The 17,445-nt window shown below is 51.0% G+C and overlaps 1 protein-coding gene across 1 annotated transcript in view; it reads left to right on the top strand.

Moving 5' to 3' along the window:
• Positions 1-14,549, top strand: part of ZNF362 (zinc finger protein 362) — a 38,601-nt gene extending 24,052 nt beyond the window's left edge. The window contains exons 6-9 of the mRNA XM_007468702.1: positions 252-476; positions 9,369-9,447; positions 9,564-9,722; positions 12,750-14,549. Of these exons, the coding sequence (XP_007468764.1) occupies positions 252-476; positions 9,369-9,447; positions 9,564-9,722; positions 12,750-12,866 (580 nt within the window). The 3' untranslated portion in view covers positions 12,867-14,549. The remainder of the gene's footprint in view (positions 1-251; positions 477-9,368; positions 9,448-9,563; positions 9,723-12,749) is intronic.
• The last annotated feature ends 2,896 nt before the right edge of the window (positions 14,550-17,445 follow it).

Here is a 17,445-nt window from a genome sequence, read left to right on the forward strand (position 1 = left end):
GCTCTTCCCTGTGAGGTGTAAGCCTGCTCCCCAGCCTGCTGTAAATCTGTCTCCAGGGGGAGGAGCTTTGGCCTCGGGATTGAAGGGTGCCCAGGCTGGGGGCCTGCCCGTGCCCCCTGGACCCTCCCAGGAGAGCTCTGTCCCTGGTGCAAGGTCTCTCTGACGTAGAAGGTCTCCTGTGAGATGTCCAGGCACGGGGCCGGGGGTGGGGGCGAGAATCTTCCCGGTATGAACCTGCCTCTTGCCCACAGGTGTAAGGTATGCCCGCTGACCTTTTTCACCAAGTCTGAGATGCAGATCCACTCCAAGTCGCACACAGAGGCCAAGCCCCACAAGTGCCCGCACTGCTCCAAATCCTTTGCCAATGCCTCCTACCTGGCCCAGCACCTGCGCATCCACCTGGGCGTCAAGCCCTACCACTGCTCCTACTGTGATAAGTCCTTCCGACAGCTCTCCCACCTCCAACAGCATACCAGGTGAGTGGCCAGCCTCGTGCTGCCCCGATGCAGCCAGTTTTAGCTCAGCACCTGCACCTGGTGCATGGACCTGGTGCAAGGAGGGACAAGGACCTTCTCTAGGTGTCCGTTGCCCTCAGGGTCAAGACCAAACAGTTTTGCTTGTCATTTGAGGCCTTTTATGATATGGTCTTTGTGGACATCACTTCCCACTGTTGCTCACCTGTAAGGTCTTTGCAGGTGCTGTGTCCTTTACCTGAAACACCCTCCCCCTCTTTTATCCTGTTTTTCTGACCCTCTCCTATCCATCTCTCAATAAAGCTTCCTCCAGGAAGTCCTCCCTGGCCCCCCTGAGCTGGTTCCACAGGCCCTGGGCTTCCCCATCCCAGCAGGGGTAGACTGTCTTCTACTTGCCTGGTTATTTGCCCACCACCCCCAATATATTGAGGGTTCTTGAAGGCGAGGGCTTGGTCTCCTCCGTTTCCACATCCCCAGTGGGTGTCACATAATAAACATTGAGGCATATGTTTAATATTTGTGGAATAAATAGAACTGGCTTTTACAGGGCATATGATTCATCCATTTAACAAGTATGTACAAGAGGTGAATTGTAAATATGTATGCCAGACACGCCCCTAGGTGCTGGGGATACAGCATTGAACAAAACAGACACAGATTCCTGCCCTCTTAGGGTGTACAGTCTAGTCGAAAGCATGAACGGGGGATTCAGAGATAGACATGCTTTAAGGAAAGAGATTTTTGCAGGCGAGTACAGACATCAGAAAGACTGGCTCGCCAAATAAAAGTACCATAGGTATTTAAATAAATAAAGTAAAGGTTACCAAATTACAGTTCATCTCTTCAGAGGGGAAGAAACAGCAGTTTTCTCACATGATGGTTCTCATATCTGTAAGCACGGCTGTGTGTCTGCCAGTATCAGCATTGGCAGGGATAAAATTGTTTTTGCTGTGGAGTCTGTAACTCACAGAAAGCGCTCAAGGTTTTCTTTATTTTGGGCACTAAGGCTAGACACAGGGACCTTAGGTTTTGTTTTGTGGTGTTGTTATTTATTCATTTCTCTCCATTGTCTTTGTTTGCTTTATCCCAGGCGGCAAGATGTTTTGTCTGTTCCTCTGACTTTGGGGCATGATCATTAGGTTTGATAGTAAGGAACAAATGACAGGATAGCGGGCAGGGTGGCATCAGTCTGCTTTTCTCGTCCCCATGCCTACTGAGGCGTGGATTTGACCACGTAGATTTGTTTCAGAAACTTTCTGATTGTGTCATGAATTTATTTTTTGAAGTTTGGCTATTTTATGGGCATAGGTGTGTGTAATGAGGTGCTGATCAATAAACAGAGTCCTCCTGGTTGTATGGTTACTAAAATTAGAGCATGCGACCCCAGGGTCTGAGAGTTAACTTCTTTCAGGAGATTTTGTAAAGCCCCCAGGTCATAATTTTAATCTGTGTATGTGTGAAAAAAAATTTTCTTATATTATGTAATCTAAGATCTATCTAAGTTCCTGTCTAAGATCCATCCAATTCACCTCTTGTCAGGTTGTGCCTATACAACCTGTAACGGGAAGGGTACCGTCTTTTTGGAGAATCCCAAGTTCGTCAGTGTCTCTGGGCTAGCAGGAATGACTTTTCCCAAAACCTTTAAAGGCAAGGATTCCACAAGCCATGGAGTAGATTCAGTTCAGTTTCCTGGAAGCCTGGGGAGGCTACATTCCCACTTACAAAGTACAGGCCTTGTTTCTTCCTATCAGGCTTGTCATGCCTAATTAAATCAAATTTGTCGTTAAATGTGACATTTCTGGCATGGTCATGGTTACAGATTTGATTTACCCAATTATATCCTGTTAGGAAGGAGGACAGATTCTTAGTGAACCTATTTACAGAAACTAATGGTCATAAAAAAGGAAAAGGTCTCAGTAAAGGCACTTTGAATATTTTTTAGCAATTGTTCTGAGTAGTTTTGTCGACAAGGCCAATAGTGTTTTTTCAATAGGACCATGATTTTTAAATTTCCTTGATAATTCATTAGTTTATGTCTATGTTAAATCTGTATAGTCCTCCTGCCGTGCCCCACCCCCTCAAATTCTAAAGGGTTAGCTGGAGCAAGACACCATCTAAGGAATGTCCTATTCCAGTTTGTTCAAATATAGCCTCCTAAATTGAAGATTAGGGATAGATCAAAGAAAAAAGAATAAAAGGGTTTTCTCACATGCCCGTTAGAAAATAGAACATTAACCACAATTAAATCACTTTCATCCAGTCCTAGGTCATAATTCCTGTTCCCCAGTCTTGGGGAAGTTAGTCTGCTCTGCAAAGTTGCCTGCTTCTGTCCTAAAGACTTGGTTCCTGCTTTGGCCTTGCGCAGTGTCTGGTCATGGTGATGGGTCATCTTGGAAGCTTGTGCCCCATGTCTCTTCCCAAAGTGTAAAGAGCCGAGTGCCCTGGTACAGTTCTCTACTGAGGCCGTCATCTCTTGATGTTTCTTTCAGAAGACTCAATCTCTGACCTGAAGCACAGGCCTTGAGGCAAGTGTGAGGGAGGGAACCAGACCTGTTGAGAAGACTAAATGACTCTGGTCCATTTACTATATAACCAACAGTATCAGAATGGAGGAGAATAGAGGCCTCTATTAAGGTATAATGTATGATCAGTTGTTCAGATTCAGAGCATATTATAGGCAGCAGGGGCGTTGACACGTCGTCACGGTCTTTGAATTGATCTCATAAAGCATGTGTTATGATTGGCACTAAAAAGCATAGTTAAATCTAGAAAAAAAATCTTTTTAAAGACATTTCTCTGTGGATGCTAATGGTACTAGTCTCTGTACATGAAAACAAGTTGTTAGGGTTTTTTCCCTCCATCTTAAAAAGTACACATATATATATTATATGCAATTATATATTATATTATGATATTACTATATATTATATTTATGTGAATTATATGTAATTACATATATACACACACATAAAATTAACTCAGGGAGATTGAGCTTCTTTTCTTTTGATCTGCCAACTTTCTTATGCTAGACACTTCATAGGCCGGCTCTCATTGTAGTGTTTGGCTAATTCAGATGTGGAGAATACAAAACATGCCCTCACTGGGAGCTTTTATAAAGCGGGGCAGCAAATCTTTGGTGTTGCCCAGTGGCCAGCTGGAAACTCCAAGCACATCTGGGTGTGAAAGTTTCCTTGATATTTTATTATTCTGAAGGTGGGGCCTGGGTTTGAGAAAGGCTATAGCACCAAGTTGGTAGAGTAGGCAGAACAGGAGCATCAGTCTGGTAGGAAATAAACACACTAGCAAGTAATAATTAGTAAGAATCCCAGGGTTTTCAGAAGTAGACATTTGTTTGAAAATATTTTTTAAGACCATGACCAAACAAGCAACAAAAAATTAACAGGCCCTTGAGGGGAGAGTGTGTTTAAATTTATTTATTTAATTTATGTATTATTTTTGGCTGTGTTGGATCTTCATTGCTGTGTGCGGGCTTTCTCTAGTTGCAGCAAGCGGGGCTTCTCTTGTTGCAGAGCACGGGGTCTAGGCGTGCAGGCTTCAGTAGTTGTGGCACACGTGCTCAGTAGTTGTGGCGCACAGGCTTAGTTGCTGCGAGGCATGTGGGATCTTCCCGGGCTAGGGCTTGAACCCGTGTCCCCTGCATTGGCAGGCGGATTCCTAACCACTGCACCACCAGGGAAGCCCAAGGGGAGAGTGTTTTGTCAGAATGTTCCTTGTTCAGGGATTGCTCTCTGTTCCTGAGGGCACAATTTTTTTCTCCCTCTATTTTTTTCTTTTGAGTGATTTGAGTTCATAGTGGTTGGAAACCAAACAAGCAACATAAGAGGGTCCTATCAACATTTAGAGACAAATTATTAGTCATTATGCAGTGGCGTATATAATTAAACCAGCGTGTCCTAACCCAGTGACAAAGAAGTTAGTGTGCCTAGTGCCCGCAAGTCCCAGAATCCTTAAGACAAACAAAGCAAAAGAAGCTAAACATAAAGAAGCAACCAGATTCCAGGTTGCTTTTCTCCCGTATTCCACAGAGACTCCTGTTCTTTGCCCCTTGATAGAGAACCAGACAGGGCATATAATCAAATCCATCTTCTCAACGTTATGCCAATAATAAAGGGGGTAAAAGAAGGTCATGTCAAAATAGCACCAGCCCCGGTCAAGTAATAACAATAGAGCTAGAAGCAGGTTGAGCAGGATCCCGCCTGGGAGTTGAGACAGATGTGCCTGGGAGCATGTGACGGTTCATGTAATTGAACGGCGCTGGCAGTCCTGGAGCATCTTGGTTGGGACCTCTGTCTATGAACGGAAGGCAACAAGACAAGAAAAGCAGGTGACTTGCAAAGTGCTTGCAGAAATCCAGACTTCAGAAGGATCGGCCCTGTAAATTATAAATACATGTATTTAAGGGGAAAATTAACAGGAATTTGTAGTGAGTCTGTTCACGGTAGAGATAACAGCAGTAGTCTCGTGCAGTTAGCATCTGGATAAGATCATACATCTGTAGATATCACGAGGCCGAAGTCAGGGGATAACCCTGTTTTATGAAGGAGTTAGTAAGGTGTAAGAAAGGGCTCAACGTTTTACCTGTTTGGGGAACGTATGTTAGACAAAGTGACCCTGGATTTGTTTGTTTATTCAGGCTGCAGGGTGGTTTTTGCCTGTGTTTTCCTTCTCCTGGCTGTGCGATGTTGTGTACATGTGTGGTGATAATTGTGGCAGGGGTAGGTTTTCTCAAGTGTGATGACAGTGATGGTGATAACATCCTAGCAACAACTGTTCCTTGTCAGAGAGCTCCTAAGTGCCCAGCCCTGCATAAGGTGTTTACATATGAGGTGTCCATAAAGTCCTTACAAATCGGAAATAACAAATCTGAAAAGTGCCACGGAGAGGCAGCCATCTCGAGGAAGGTCCACTGTCACTGTATCTACCATCGTTTTAGTTACAAAGCACAGTGGGACTGAAGCCATTCAATATAACGTGCCGCTTATTACCTGGAAAATAAAGGATAAATGACAACTAATGAATCCTCGATAATTTTATTTAAACATTGAATAAATTCCCCCTTTGTGTTTTTCATAAATTGTTTGTCTTAAAGAGACATGAGTGTATTAAAAACTAACACTGGGGGGACTTCCCTGGCGGTTCAGTGGTCAGGACTCCGCGCTTTCACTACTGAGGGTGCGGGTTCAATCTCTGGTCGGGAAATTAAGATCCCGCGAGCCGTGCTTTGCGGCCAAAAAAAACCAAAACAAAACAAAACTAACACTGTGAAACTGTCTTAGGAACGCCCTTTCAGTAAGTTACAGTCCTTACGGTCCTTATTATTATCCTTATTTAGAGGTTTTATTTTAGAGCCCCTGTTTTAGAGGTGAGGAAACTGGGGCTCAGGAGGCACAGTTGCTCGGCCAAGGCCACACCACTAAGAGGAGGCAGAAGCGAGATGTGAGCCCAAGCGCCGAGGAGCAACCCCGCCTTGGAGGAGGAGGAGGGAGGGGGCTGGGGATGTTGGCTGCAGAAGAAACTCAGGTGGGAGCGAGGTCCAGGCAGGAGAGCAGGGCTAGTCTTCGGGGCCCCGGGGTGGGGCTGGGACAGTGGGGGTGAAGGAGCAGCCCAGGGGCCCTGATTTCAGCTCAGCTTCCCTGCGCCTGGAGTTGGTGGTGAGCTCCCCATCACTACAGATGTGGGAGTCAGGCCTGGGTGCCCGCCTAGTGGGGAGATGCCCTGCAAAGAGAGGACTCTGATGTTGGGATTGAGGGCTTGGCCTTGACTTGAAATTCAGGGGTGAAGAGCTCAGGGGCCAGTTATCAGGGGGAAACTTTGCTCCCTGAAGCCCTTCTGAGGCCCAGTGTTGGCTGCCATGCATAATGACAGATCAGTGGTCAGAGGCTGGCTCTGGGCCAAAGGAGCTCCCACCATGCACCGGGAGGCTGGTGGATGTGAAAACTTCCGTGAAATGGGGAGGTATGTAATGGAGGTTGGGGAGGATCATCGGAGTCGAGGGTTGAAGGGTCCATAGCCCTCTCTCATGAGAGATGGGAATGGTGTTCCCAGCAGGAGGAACGGCACGAGCAAAGGCTCAGAGACTGGCTGGGGGGTGTGGATTTGGATTCTGTCCTGGAGAAGGGGGAGACAGTCGGGGAGACCATGACAAGGTCAGGTCCCTGCGCTGCTGCTGTGGTGGAAGGGAGAGGCTGAGGCCGGGAGTCCAAGAAGGAGGCTGGGCAGCTGTGGCACTTGGGGAGGAGGCCAGAGGAGCAAGGTCCTGAGGTAGGGCCTGATGTCCCTGTAGAACCATCCATCGGTCAGTCAACAAACACTTGTGAAATACCCTTGAGGAATGGGTGTTGTTGATTATGTGGAACATATTACTATTGTCAGTAACTGACTTCAGGAGGAAAGAACTCACCTTCCTATGTACAGAGTCCTCTCTGCTGAGCCTGTGCCAGGCCCTGGGATGATGGTGGTGAACGAGACCAAGGGCATCTTGCTCTCAAGGAGGGAGGCAGCTTAGAAAACAGTGACCAGACATTGACAAAATACGTGCCCACACACAGACTTCTGCTCAGGGGTGGGCTGCAGGGGCCAGGTCTAGTCTGGAGGGTCAGGAAAGGCTGCCACGATCAAGGGGCTTTTATACTGAGAACAGGAGTCTGGGTTTTAGCTAGGCGTTAGCTGGGGGAAAAGTGTGCCTGGAAGAGGATCAGCCTGGATACCAGAAGGAAGGTAGGAAGGGACTTGGAATGCTGGGGCGGGGGGCGTAGAGGGAGGTGGTGGGCCTGGAGCCTTGGGGCAGGGAAGAGGCATGACTTGGGCAGCAGTGGGAAGCGAGGATTCTGGGGTGGGTGTTGTGGAATTTAAAACAAAATCAGCACATGTCCTGGGGTCCCTCGGTCCCCTCTGCCACCGAGTTCCACAGCTCTGGAGGGGAATGAGGATGGGACGAAATGGAGGGATTCTGGCGGCAGGTGGAGCCGGTCCAGATGACCCTTAAGGTCCTTCTGTTGTAGAAATGGGGTGCAGTAGCCTGGGATAATGTCCCCAAACACGTTACACCCTCAAATGTGCAGGTAGAATAGGGGTCCTCAGAACTGGGCCAGCCCATTTCCACCTGGACTGTCTCCGTGCAGCCTGAGATGAGCTGTCCCTGCCTTTGGGGTTCCCCGTCTAGTAGAGGAGACAGAGGAGGGGCCGCCTCGCTGCTGAGGATGCAGCCAGGGCACAGGGGTGGCGGGCAGAATCATCAATCAGCCGTGGTTGCCAGATGAGAAATGGTCCTCTGACCAGGACGCAGGGTGCAGGAGTAGAGAGGTGAGGCCGAACCACACGTGAAGGGCTTCGAATGGCACACTAGGGAATTCAAACTGTCACTGTTCATAGTGGGCAGTCAAGGTCGTGGGCTTACTGACGGCAGGGAGTGTTCTTTATTCCAGCCTGGCCAGCACGGGGCCTGGCCTGGGGGACCTTAGTTTGTCTGACGAGTCTGTTGATGGGCGGAGCAAACCCAGGGCCGGCCGTGGCTTTAGGGAAGGAGCCAGACCGGGTGGTCAGAGCTGGATTCTCCCTCCACCTAATGCTGATCGGCAGCTTAGGCAAAAGAGTTTCAGGTCCAGTCTGCATTTCATTACCTACCTGCTTGGCACAGGGTTTGCCAGAGCAGGTGACTGAAGACAAGCCTAGGAGAGCAGGGAGGGCCTCCCGTCCCGGTGTGTGCGCCTCGCTCCCCAGCCCTGTTTCCACACCCCATCCCGGTCCTCCTCCATCCTCACCTGGCTGCTGGACCAGCACAAGCCGCAACAGCCAACAGAAAGCCCGGCCATCAGCCTGCAAGTCACTGCTCCCAAGTCTCCTTCTCAGTGAGGACCCTGACCACCCTATTTAACATTGTACCCTCCCCATGCACTCACGACCCCCCTCACCTGCTCTGCTTCTTCTCACAGCACTTATTACCTTCTACATGCACTTTACTTACTTATTTCATGCTCATTGTTTCCACAAGGCAGTGGGTTTTTTCTGTTTTGTTCACAGATATGTTCCAAGCACCCAGGGTGGTGCCTGGCACACGGGTGCCTGATATAACAATTGTTAAATGAATGAATAATAGTAATACTGGCAAGTGGTGATGGAGCCCTGACTCTGTGCCAATACTTGGCTAAGCCCCTTCCACATATTATCTAATGGAATCTTCACAAAGCCCAGCGAAGTAGGGACTGTATTTTTATATCCATTTTGCAGATGAGGAAACCGAGGCTCAGTGATTTGACCAAGGTCACCGAGCTAGTAAATGGTAGAGCCAGTGTGAGGACAAAAAGGGGCTCACAGGAAGGACACAGAGGCTGACTTTCAGGGCCACCCTGTCCTGCATTCTCTCAGTAGCTGGGGTGACCAGGTAGCCATGTGGGGAAAAGGCAGGAAATAGAAATGGGGGTCCAATTAGAGGGTGATGTCTCCTGAGAGAAAGAGGCAGGGTGGGCAGCGAAGGTCCTGGCAAAGCTGTGAATCTGCCCTTTTCAGTGGGTGGCCTGCAGGTGGCTTTTTTAGAAGAGGGGCAGAATGCCATCAAAGCAAGACTGCCATGATTAACCGGGGGCCTGGGCAGGCTGTCTGAGTGGGTGCTGGTGGAGGGCCGGGTTCAGCGGGGCCCTGTGGGGAGCGTGGAGGCTCTGGTCACAGAATGGCTGTGGGAGGCCAGAGAAGAAAGGACGCGGGTAGCCTTTGAAGACCCAGCTCTTGCCTGGGGCTCACTCTGGGGAGAGTGTGTGGAGCGGGGAGCCTGGGAGGCTTGGGGGCCAGAGGGGTGTGCAGGCTAGCCGAGGGCTTGGGGGCTGGAGCTGGCCTGGGGGACCTGTCAGGGATGCCACCTCACTGGGCTGCCTGTTGCAGAATCCACACAGGCGACAGACCCTACAAGTGCCCACATCCTGGCTGCGAAAAGGCTTTCACTCAGCTCTCCAACCTCCAGGTGAGTGCCGGCCTGCCTCTGCCAGGTGCACAGCCCCTCCTCCCCAGGGGAGCCTAAGGAGGGGGTGGGGCTGGGGGAGTCCAGCCAGCTCCCGACCCCTGCTGTGCTCCCCGCAGTCTCACCAGCGCCAGCACAACAAGGACAAGCCCTACAAGTGTCCCAACTGCTACCGGGCCTACTCGGACTCCGCCTCCCTGCAGATCCACCTCTCGGCCCATGCCATCAAGCATGCCAAGGCCTACTGCTGCAGCATGTGCGGGCGGGCCTACACCTCGGTGAGTGCGGGGACCCCGGGAGCCTCTCCCTCTCCCCAGCCTCCTCAGACCTGTACTGACACTCCCATTTTCCAGACGAGGAAACTGAGGCCGAGAGAAGGGCAGTGACTTCCCAAGATCACAGTGAGTGGCAGAGCCAGGGCTTCTGCTTTCCACTTCTGTTTTCGGCTGCCTCAGGCCGAGCTCTCCCCAGGCAGCCTTTCTCCTGGCTTCTGGAGACGTGGTTTCTTCCAGGCAGTGTGGGGTGGTGGGCGGGGAGGCGCTGGCAACCTGCTCCCCAGAGCCAGGGAGGGAGAAGGACCTTTCCCCACTGGGGAAGCTGCAACGCCTGTCATGCCCACAGGGTGGCACAGTGACCTGGCCCAGGCCACCGTCATCTCCCAGGAAAGGCCCACACAGGGCCAGAAAGGTGCCAGTCCTCCATCCCTGGATGGGAATTTTCCTAAACAAGGGCCTTTCACACCCAAGAGAGGGAGTCCAAGTGAGTCACTTTTGTGTGTCCTTCTGGTTATGTGTGTCCAGATATTCTGCATAACAGACCCCCACGCGTACCCAGACTGATCACCAAGCCTCAGTTTCCTCATCTGTAAAATGGAAGAGGTAATAGTTCTTAACTTCTAGGGCTGTTGGCTGGCAGAGTCAGCGCCTGACAGACCTTAGCTAACACAATGATTTATTCACCCAGTGTTTGCTGAGCACTTGTGCCAGGCACTTGGGAATCAGGATGACTCAAACAGACATATTCTATGCCCCCAGGCAGGTTAGAGTCCACTGCTGGAGACAGACATTAAACAAGTAACCACATAAGTGGATATGTAATGACAAATCGTGGTAACTGCTCTAAGCAGGCTTTCTCAACCTCAGCCCATGTTGACACCTTTGCCGAGGGGGTGCTGTCCTGTGCGTTATAGGATGTTTAGGAACATCCTTGGCCTCTACCCACTAGCAACCCCTCCCTGAAAATGCCTCCAGACTTTGCCAAATGTCCCTGGGCGGGGGTGGGGGGGGGCGGGAATTGCCTCTGATTGAGAACCACTGCTGTAAATGAAAAAAGGGAAACATGTTTTGAAAGGCAGCTGCAGGGAGGACAAAATGGAGTTGGGGAAGGGAGATGGGTTGGGATAGGTGTATGAGGAAGTAACATTTAGAGGAAGCCTTGAAGGTAACTGGCCAGGTGAGGACGAGTGGAGCGGGAAGGACTTCCCGTGCAGGGGAACAGGGATTGCAAACACCCCTGACGTGGAACAGTCGCGGTATGTTCCAGGAACTGAAGGAAAATCAGGTCACACGAGGCTGTCGGTCCCTGTTAGGGAGTCTGGATGTTTTTCCCGGTGGAGTGGGGACCCATGGGGAGGGGACTGTCCAGGAGGGTAGTTTTGAAAGTTCATTTTGGCTAGAGAGGGGCGCATGGATTGCACCTTCCTATATGCGTCCCCTCTTAGAGGAGGGGCCGCCAGCGGTCACAGCCATGGTTCTTAGAGGGGATCTGAACTCTGGGGGGAAGGGGCTGTCACATCTGACCTGGCTTGAGGCCCCACCCTGAACTGGGCCTGACTGGGCTCCACAGAACAAGAATAATTACCTTTTTTAAAAAAAACATATTAATGGATTGACTTTTAAACTACTTTAATACATAAAAGAAACATTTTAGAATAGTGAACCCTCGTGTTCCCATCAGCCCCCAGAGCCTGGCATCAGTCTATCCTGCCTCATCCATATCCCTGTTTTTTGAAGTAAAACTGACATCACATTGTTCCATCTGAAAATTTTTCACTTTGTGTCTTTAAACATAAAGACTGCTTTTTTGAACTTATCCACAGTACCTTTGTAATACCTTAAAATGATTCACCGTAGTCCTTAATATCGTCAAATACCCAGGTGGTATTCACATTTTCATTTGTCTCATGGATGCCGTAATTTATAATTTTATTTACTTATAAATTTTATTTTTTAATCAAGATCCAAATAAAATTCTTACATTGCACTGGGTCAATATATCTTTAAACTATTGGTCCTCCACCCCACCTCAACACCACTGCCTTTTTTTTCTTTGCAATTTACTCATTGAATAGTTTCCTAGTTTGGATTTTGCTGATTGCTGCCCTTCACTGTTGTTTGATAGCGCTTTGCCACCACATTTGAGGGCTTCCTCTGCCGGATTCTGAGCAAGCTGAGGTATGAGGCCAAGGAGTGGCAGGTGGGAACCAGAGCACCACCTTAGTGTGAAAGCCTGTGGGCCTGCAGGTGAGCCTTGGGTCACCTCGCCTACCCAGTCTTGGGTGCCTCAGGTCAGACTTAGCAGAGTCTGTGGCAGTGCTCAGGGGATGAGGTGAGCATGCCCAGTTTAAGCTTCCCAAAGTCACCAATCAGATCAGGCCCCACTTCTTCCCAAAGGGGGATGGAGCATGGGGGTGCAGAGGCCGGGGCTCCCATCACCACCTAGAACGAAATGTAGAGACTAGGGAAGCAGTGGTCCCCTCAACCCTACTGCATGCTAAGAGCTTTACCCACATCACCATAGCAACCCTTTGAGGTTGTCCCTTCCCCATCCCTGCCTGCAGAGGAGGAAACTGAGGCTTGTCCAGCATTCCACTGCTGAGAAATGGCAGAGCCAGGGTCAACTGAGGCCTACCGCTTCGACCCCACTGGGAGAACCAGCCATATGGGGGCAGCTATGCTCAATCGGACAGGACTCCATTGCAGCCAGTTGGTAGACAGCAGCTGGCCTGGCCCTAGGGAGTTTTAGGTGGGCACTGCTGTGGGGTGAGCCTGGTGCCTGCCAGCTCTCTAGTCAGCACACTGTGGGCTCGGACTCTGGTAAATACGCCAGCCCCCACTGCTGGCAGAGATGCAGCATCCCTAGAACCAATGCTGATGCCCATCTGACCCCCCAAAGCTGTGGCTGTTCATCCCTAGCCAGCCCACCTACCAAGGAGCCCTCCAGTGGCCACTTGTGGGAACTGCAGCTCCCCCTGCACCCCCTTGCCAGCAGTTGGTTGTAAGTTCTGAATCTCACCCCGCCCACAGGAGACCTACCTGATGAAGCACATGTCCAAACACACGGTGGTGGAGCACCTGGTGAGCCATCACTCGCCCCAGAGGACGGAGTCCCCCGGCATCCCGGTGCGAATTTCCCTCATCTGAGCCGACGCAAGGCGCCGCCCCGCCCTGCCCACTGGCAGACACAGACCCAGGCAGCACCAGGCCCCGACTCCCTCCAGGGGCCCTCCAGGAACAGCCGAGCTCTCTCACGACCTTCCTGACCTTCCAGAAAGCCTGGGCCGCAGAAGCCCTGCCCGGTCCAGCTCCGGAGGCGGCCAGGCCAACTGCAAGATTCTGGACTGTTTTGGTGGCATCCAAAGACGATCTCAGAGCACTTTGAACCTCTCTGCTGGGTTTTCCTTTTGTTCCCCACCCTTCACTTGCTTCACTGTTCTTTTTATTTTTTTTTTTTTTAAGTTTGTTTTGGAAATAACAAAAAAGATATTTATTGGCCAAGAAGTTGGTGCTGCTAAGACCGAGAAATTAAAAGAACCGGACAGATGGACACAGAGAACCAGAGGGCAGCGTGGGACCTTATCTTGCCACGGCCTCAGGTCTTGAGGGGAAGGCTCAAGCCTGGGTTTCTGGACTGCAAAGGGGGCCCCCAGGTGGGAGGGGCAGGAGGCAGCTGGAGTGAGCCGCTTGCCCCTGGGTGCCAGCTCAAGCCTCCAGAGCTGCGCCCTGGGCATCACTGAGCAGAGGGATGTGGCAGCTACCAGGGCTACCCAGTCTTCAGGAGACGCAATGAGAGGGGCCGGGAGGTCCACAGGACCAAAGGGTGCAGTGTTGGCTGGGCTGGGTGCAGGCCCAGGGAAACGGGGTGGGGTGGGCTGGGTAAGACCTGGCACCCCTGCTGCCCTGAAGACCACCCCAGTCTACCTCGGTGCTGGCCAAGAAACCTATTGGCTACCTCTCCCACCATCCCAGACTGTGGGCAGGGGGAGGGAGTGGGCCTGGGGCAAGGACCCCCCTCTCCAGAATTTCCTCCAGATGGGGCAGTGCCCAAGGAGGGGTTATTTGTCTTCCCTGCCATGGAGGGGAATCCCCAGCCCAGGCCCTAAGCCCCTGGGCAGGGAAGGGATCCTCGGGGAGGAGGGTCCCGGGAGCAGACCCTGCCCTCAGCTCCCACAGACACACCCCAATCTGAAAGCCATGCGTGTCCGTGTATATAGGAACCATGTACAGAGCCCGGAGAAGCCCCCCTACATCCCCTGGGGAAAAAAAAAAGAAAACTAGACAGAAACTCATCTATATATTCTGTATCTGGAGTTCCGTTTTGAATATTAACTGTGTTATTTTTATACACTTTTTAAGCCTTAACTCGCCATTGATTTACCAGTTTAACGTCTCCTGGGGTTTCTTTTCCCACGGGGTTCTCTGCCCCGCCCCCACCCCTTTGTTTGACTGGCGTCGTCTGATACTCAGTATTGTAGCTTTTTGTCCGCATGTTACTACCCTGTAAATACGCTGTTATACATACTGTTAACACCCCTTTGCTTTTTTCTATGGGACCTCCAGGCCACCATATTTAGAACTAGTTACCTTATTAAAAAAGAGAAAACAGTCTGTTGGCTTCTCAGTCTGCATCGTGGTGGCAGGGAGGTGAGGGCAGGTGCCCCTCAAGGCTTCAGGAACGAAGTGTGCGTTATATTGAAGGAAAGGGGTGGGGAGCAAAAAAAGTCAAACGTGGGGGAACACACTAAAGGGGGCAAGAAACAAAGGAATTCCAAACCCTCTGCTCTTTGTATTTCTCTGTTGTGAAGAATAAACTGTACCTGCAGCCGGGTGGTGGCGGTGTGTGGCGTGCTCTGTGCGAGGGTGGGGCTGGGGGGCACCTTTCCACTGCTCCTCTCCCCTCCCCCGCCCCCCCCAAGACTCGGGGAAGAAGGGAAATGGCCCTTCCTGCGTCCATCACTCGCAGCCAAGGACCATGAGGGCTCAGAGGAGTGAGTTCCCGATGGTGGCTCATGGCTGAGTCACTTTCTCTTCCACGAGGCGGCTAGCACAGGGCCAGCCTTGATAAACTCTGGGGGAGTTCCTGCATCTCCCTCCTAGGCAATCAAAACAGTGACCCCCTTGGGGAAGATGTGTGTGCAGGGGACTTCTTGGTCCCCTCGATCTCAGCACTAGCTGGAGGTTGTGAGGCTGGAGCTGCTGCTGCTGCAGGAGCCCGAGGACGAAGCTGAGTCTGAACAAAGCCAGGTGGAGAGCCGGAGGCACATCATCGAGCCCTGAAGCTGTCCTGACCCCAGCACCGTCCTGTTACGTAAGCCAGTAAATCCTCGTTAGGGTTGATCTTTCGTTTTCCTCAGAGTCAGTTGCTAAACGTTTACCACACCACCACTGGCTGACTCTCCAATCAGATTCTTCATTCAGTGAGTTAGGAACAAGTTAGGCGATGGTGGGCACCTGAACGGGAAAATCCTGTGTGTGGGGGGGTGGGGTGGGGTGGGTGCATGGGGTGCTGTATTGGGCCAGACACAAGCAGAAGGACAAAGGAGGCAGAGAGAAGTGGAGACGGACAGAGGAGACTGAGGGCCAGCCAGTGGCAACCTTAGCTCCTGACTTTGTCTCCATCTTCTGGCCCACTCTAATTTCCTGCTTGTTCTCACATCAGTGAATTTATTTATAAGTTACCGTGTGACATTGGGTAAGTTAATTAACCTCTCTGTGCCCGATTTTCTCATAGGTAAAATGAGGGAAATAATAGTAACCAATTGATAGGGTGTATATGAGGATTAAATGAACCAATAGATAGATATCTAAGGCTTAGAACTGTGCCTGGTACATAGTAAGTACCCAATAAATGTAATTGTTATTATTTGATGTAGCCCGGATGGATCTATGTCCTTTATGATCAAGGAACCCTGACTAGACAGCTGGTGATGTTTTGGAATTTTGGGGGGTGACATCCGAGCTGGCATGGTAGGTGGGATGGCTGGACAGGTGAAGATTTTGCATGTAGCAGTGACACTTGGGGGACTGGGAGTCTGATTTTCACCGGCTCACCTGGAAGCTCTCAGGAGCTTACCCGGTCCCTGAGGGTACCAGCGTGGGTGCTGAGGATACTGTTGATTAACAGGGACACTGATGGAAGCAGCGGCAGAAGGAGCTTATCCCCTGTTTTTCCTGCTGCTGCCCTGAGCCTCTCTACACCTGAGCCTGCCCCACCCCCACCATGGGCCTCTGGGCAAGACAAAGGAGGTCCTCCACTCTGTTCCGCTGTTTACCCCTCCCCCTCCTCAGGAAGGTCTCGACCCACAGCATGAGGCTCCCCCAGCCCAGCACCTGGAAACCCCTGACTGGTGCCATCACTTCCTCTTTAAAACAGGAAATGTCTGTCCTTTGGTGACTCCTTTGCTCTCCACGAACTTTTTCTGCAGCATCACAACCCCTGCAAGGAGGGTGATTGGCATCTCCACTTTACATATGAGAAAACTGAGACTCAGCAAGGGTAAGGAACTAGTCCACAGCCACGCACAGAGTCAGAAGAGGAGCAGATTTCCATCCAGGTCTTACTGGCCTGAGCTCAGGTCTCTGCTGGCCCAGGGCTCAGTGTGTGTGGCCCTTGGTGAATGATGCAGGCAGTGTAAGGTGGAGGACAGTCTCCCACCAGAGGAAGGGATGTCAGCCTATAGCCATCAAGCAATAACCTGTTCTTAGGCACACCTAGCCTGTTCTTAGCTCTAACCCAGAGTCCAAAAGGTCTTCTGGGTTCTGCTAATCTAGTTTAGGCAGGAGACACTGGGACCTTGGAACTGCTTGGGAGAGGGGAGATATCTCTTACATCATCAACAACTGGAAGTGTTTGTAAAAACTGTTAATATGTGAAAACCATCACAGTTGGTTTATAGCCAGAATTGCTGTCCTACCTGAAAATAGTGGAGCCTGTTAAAAATGCAAGGTCTATGAGAACACTACACAAACGGGTCAGAAGACCTGGAGGTAAGTCCCACCCTCTCCGGGCCTCCGTTTTTCAACTGTCAGACAATATCTCAGGGACTTCCAGCAGATAACTTCCCCGTCCCCGCAGCTATTTCCCGGAGGGAACCACCTTTCCTGGAGAGCCTGATGACTTCAGGCTTCTGTTCGGGACGTTGTGTCTTTCCGGAAATTTATCTCCCAGACACTGTGGCCAAACAGCCATATGGGTCCCATGGCGAGGAAATGTCATTTTTATGGACTTGGATTCTCTAGGAGAAAGGGCAATAGGACACTTTGGAATAATGTATTTTATTATTACTTAAATATGTACAAACTTTGCTGAGGGCGGCGGAAGTGAACCGGATGCCACTGTGTTTCTCTATCTGGGGCTCCTGCCCAGTGGCAGCTCTATTTGACCTGAGGGCCAGTCCTTGCTTTCCAGCTGCTGACCTCACAGACTGACTCACAGATTCTCTGGGTCCTTACATAGTTATGTTCCCTTTTTGTGCCTCAGTCCAATTTTAAAAAGTGGGGGGATATGGGGAAGGGGCTAAAACGTCTCTTTGGGGGCCTCCACTGAACTCAGTAGGGTCAGAGGTGACAGGTTTCCAGGCAGCTGGTGGTATCTGGGTCGCTGTGGAAAGTCAGGGAAGGGATGGATCGCCTGCCTCGGGGAGGCTGGGTCTCCTCCTGCCACCCCGGGCGGTGGGGGGTGGTATTCACGCAGTCTCCCCCCCCCCCCAAGGGCCCCGCCGCT

Source organism: Lipotes vexillifer, unplaced genomic scaffold (assembly GCF_000442215.2).
Source record: "Lipotes vexillifer unplaced genomic scaffold, Lipotes_vexillifer_v1.1 scaffold1261, whole genome shotgun sequence".
Taxonomy (NCBI): Eukaryota; Metazoa; Chordata; class Mammalia; order Artiodactyla; family Lipotidae; genus Lipotes; species Lipotes vexillifer.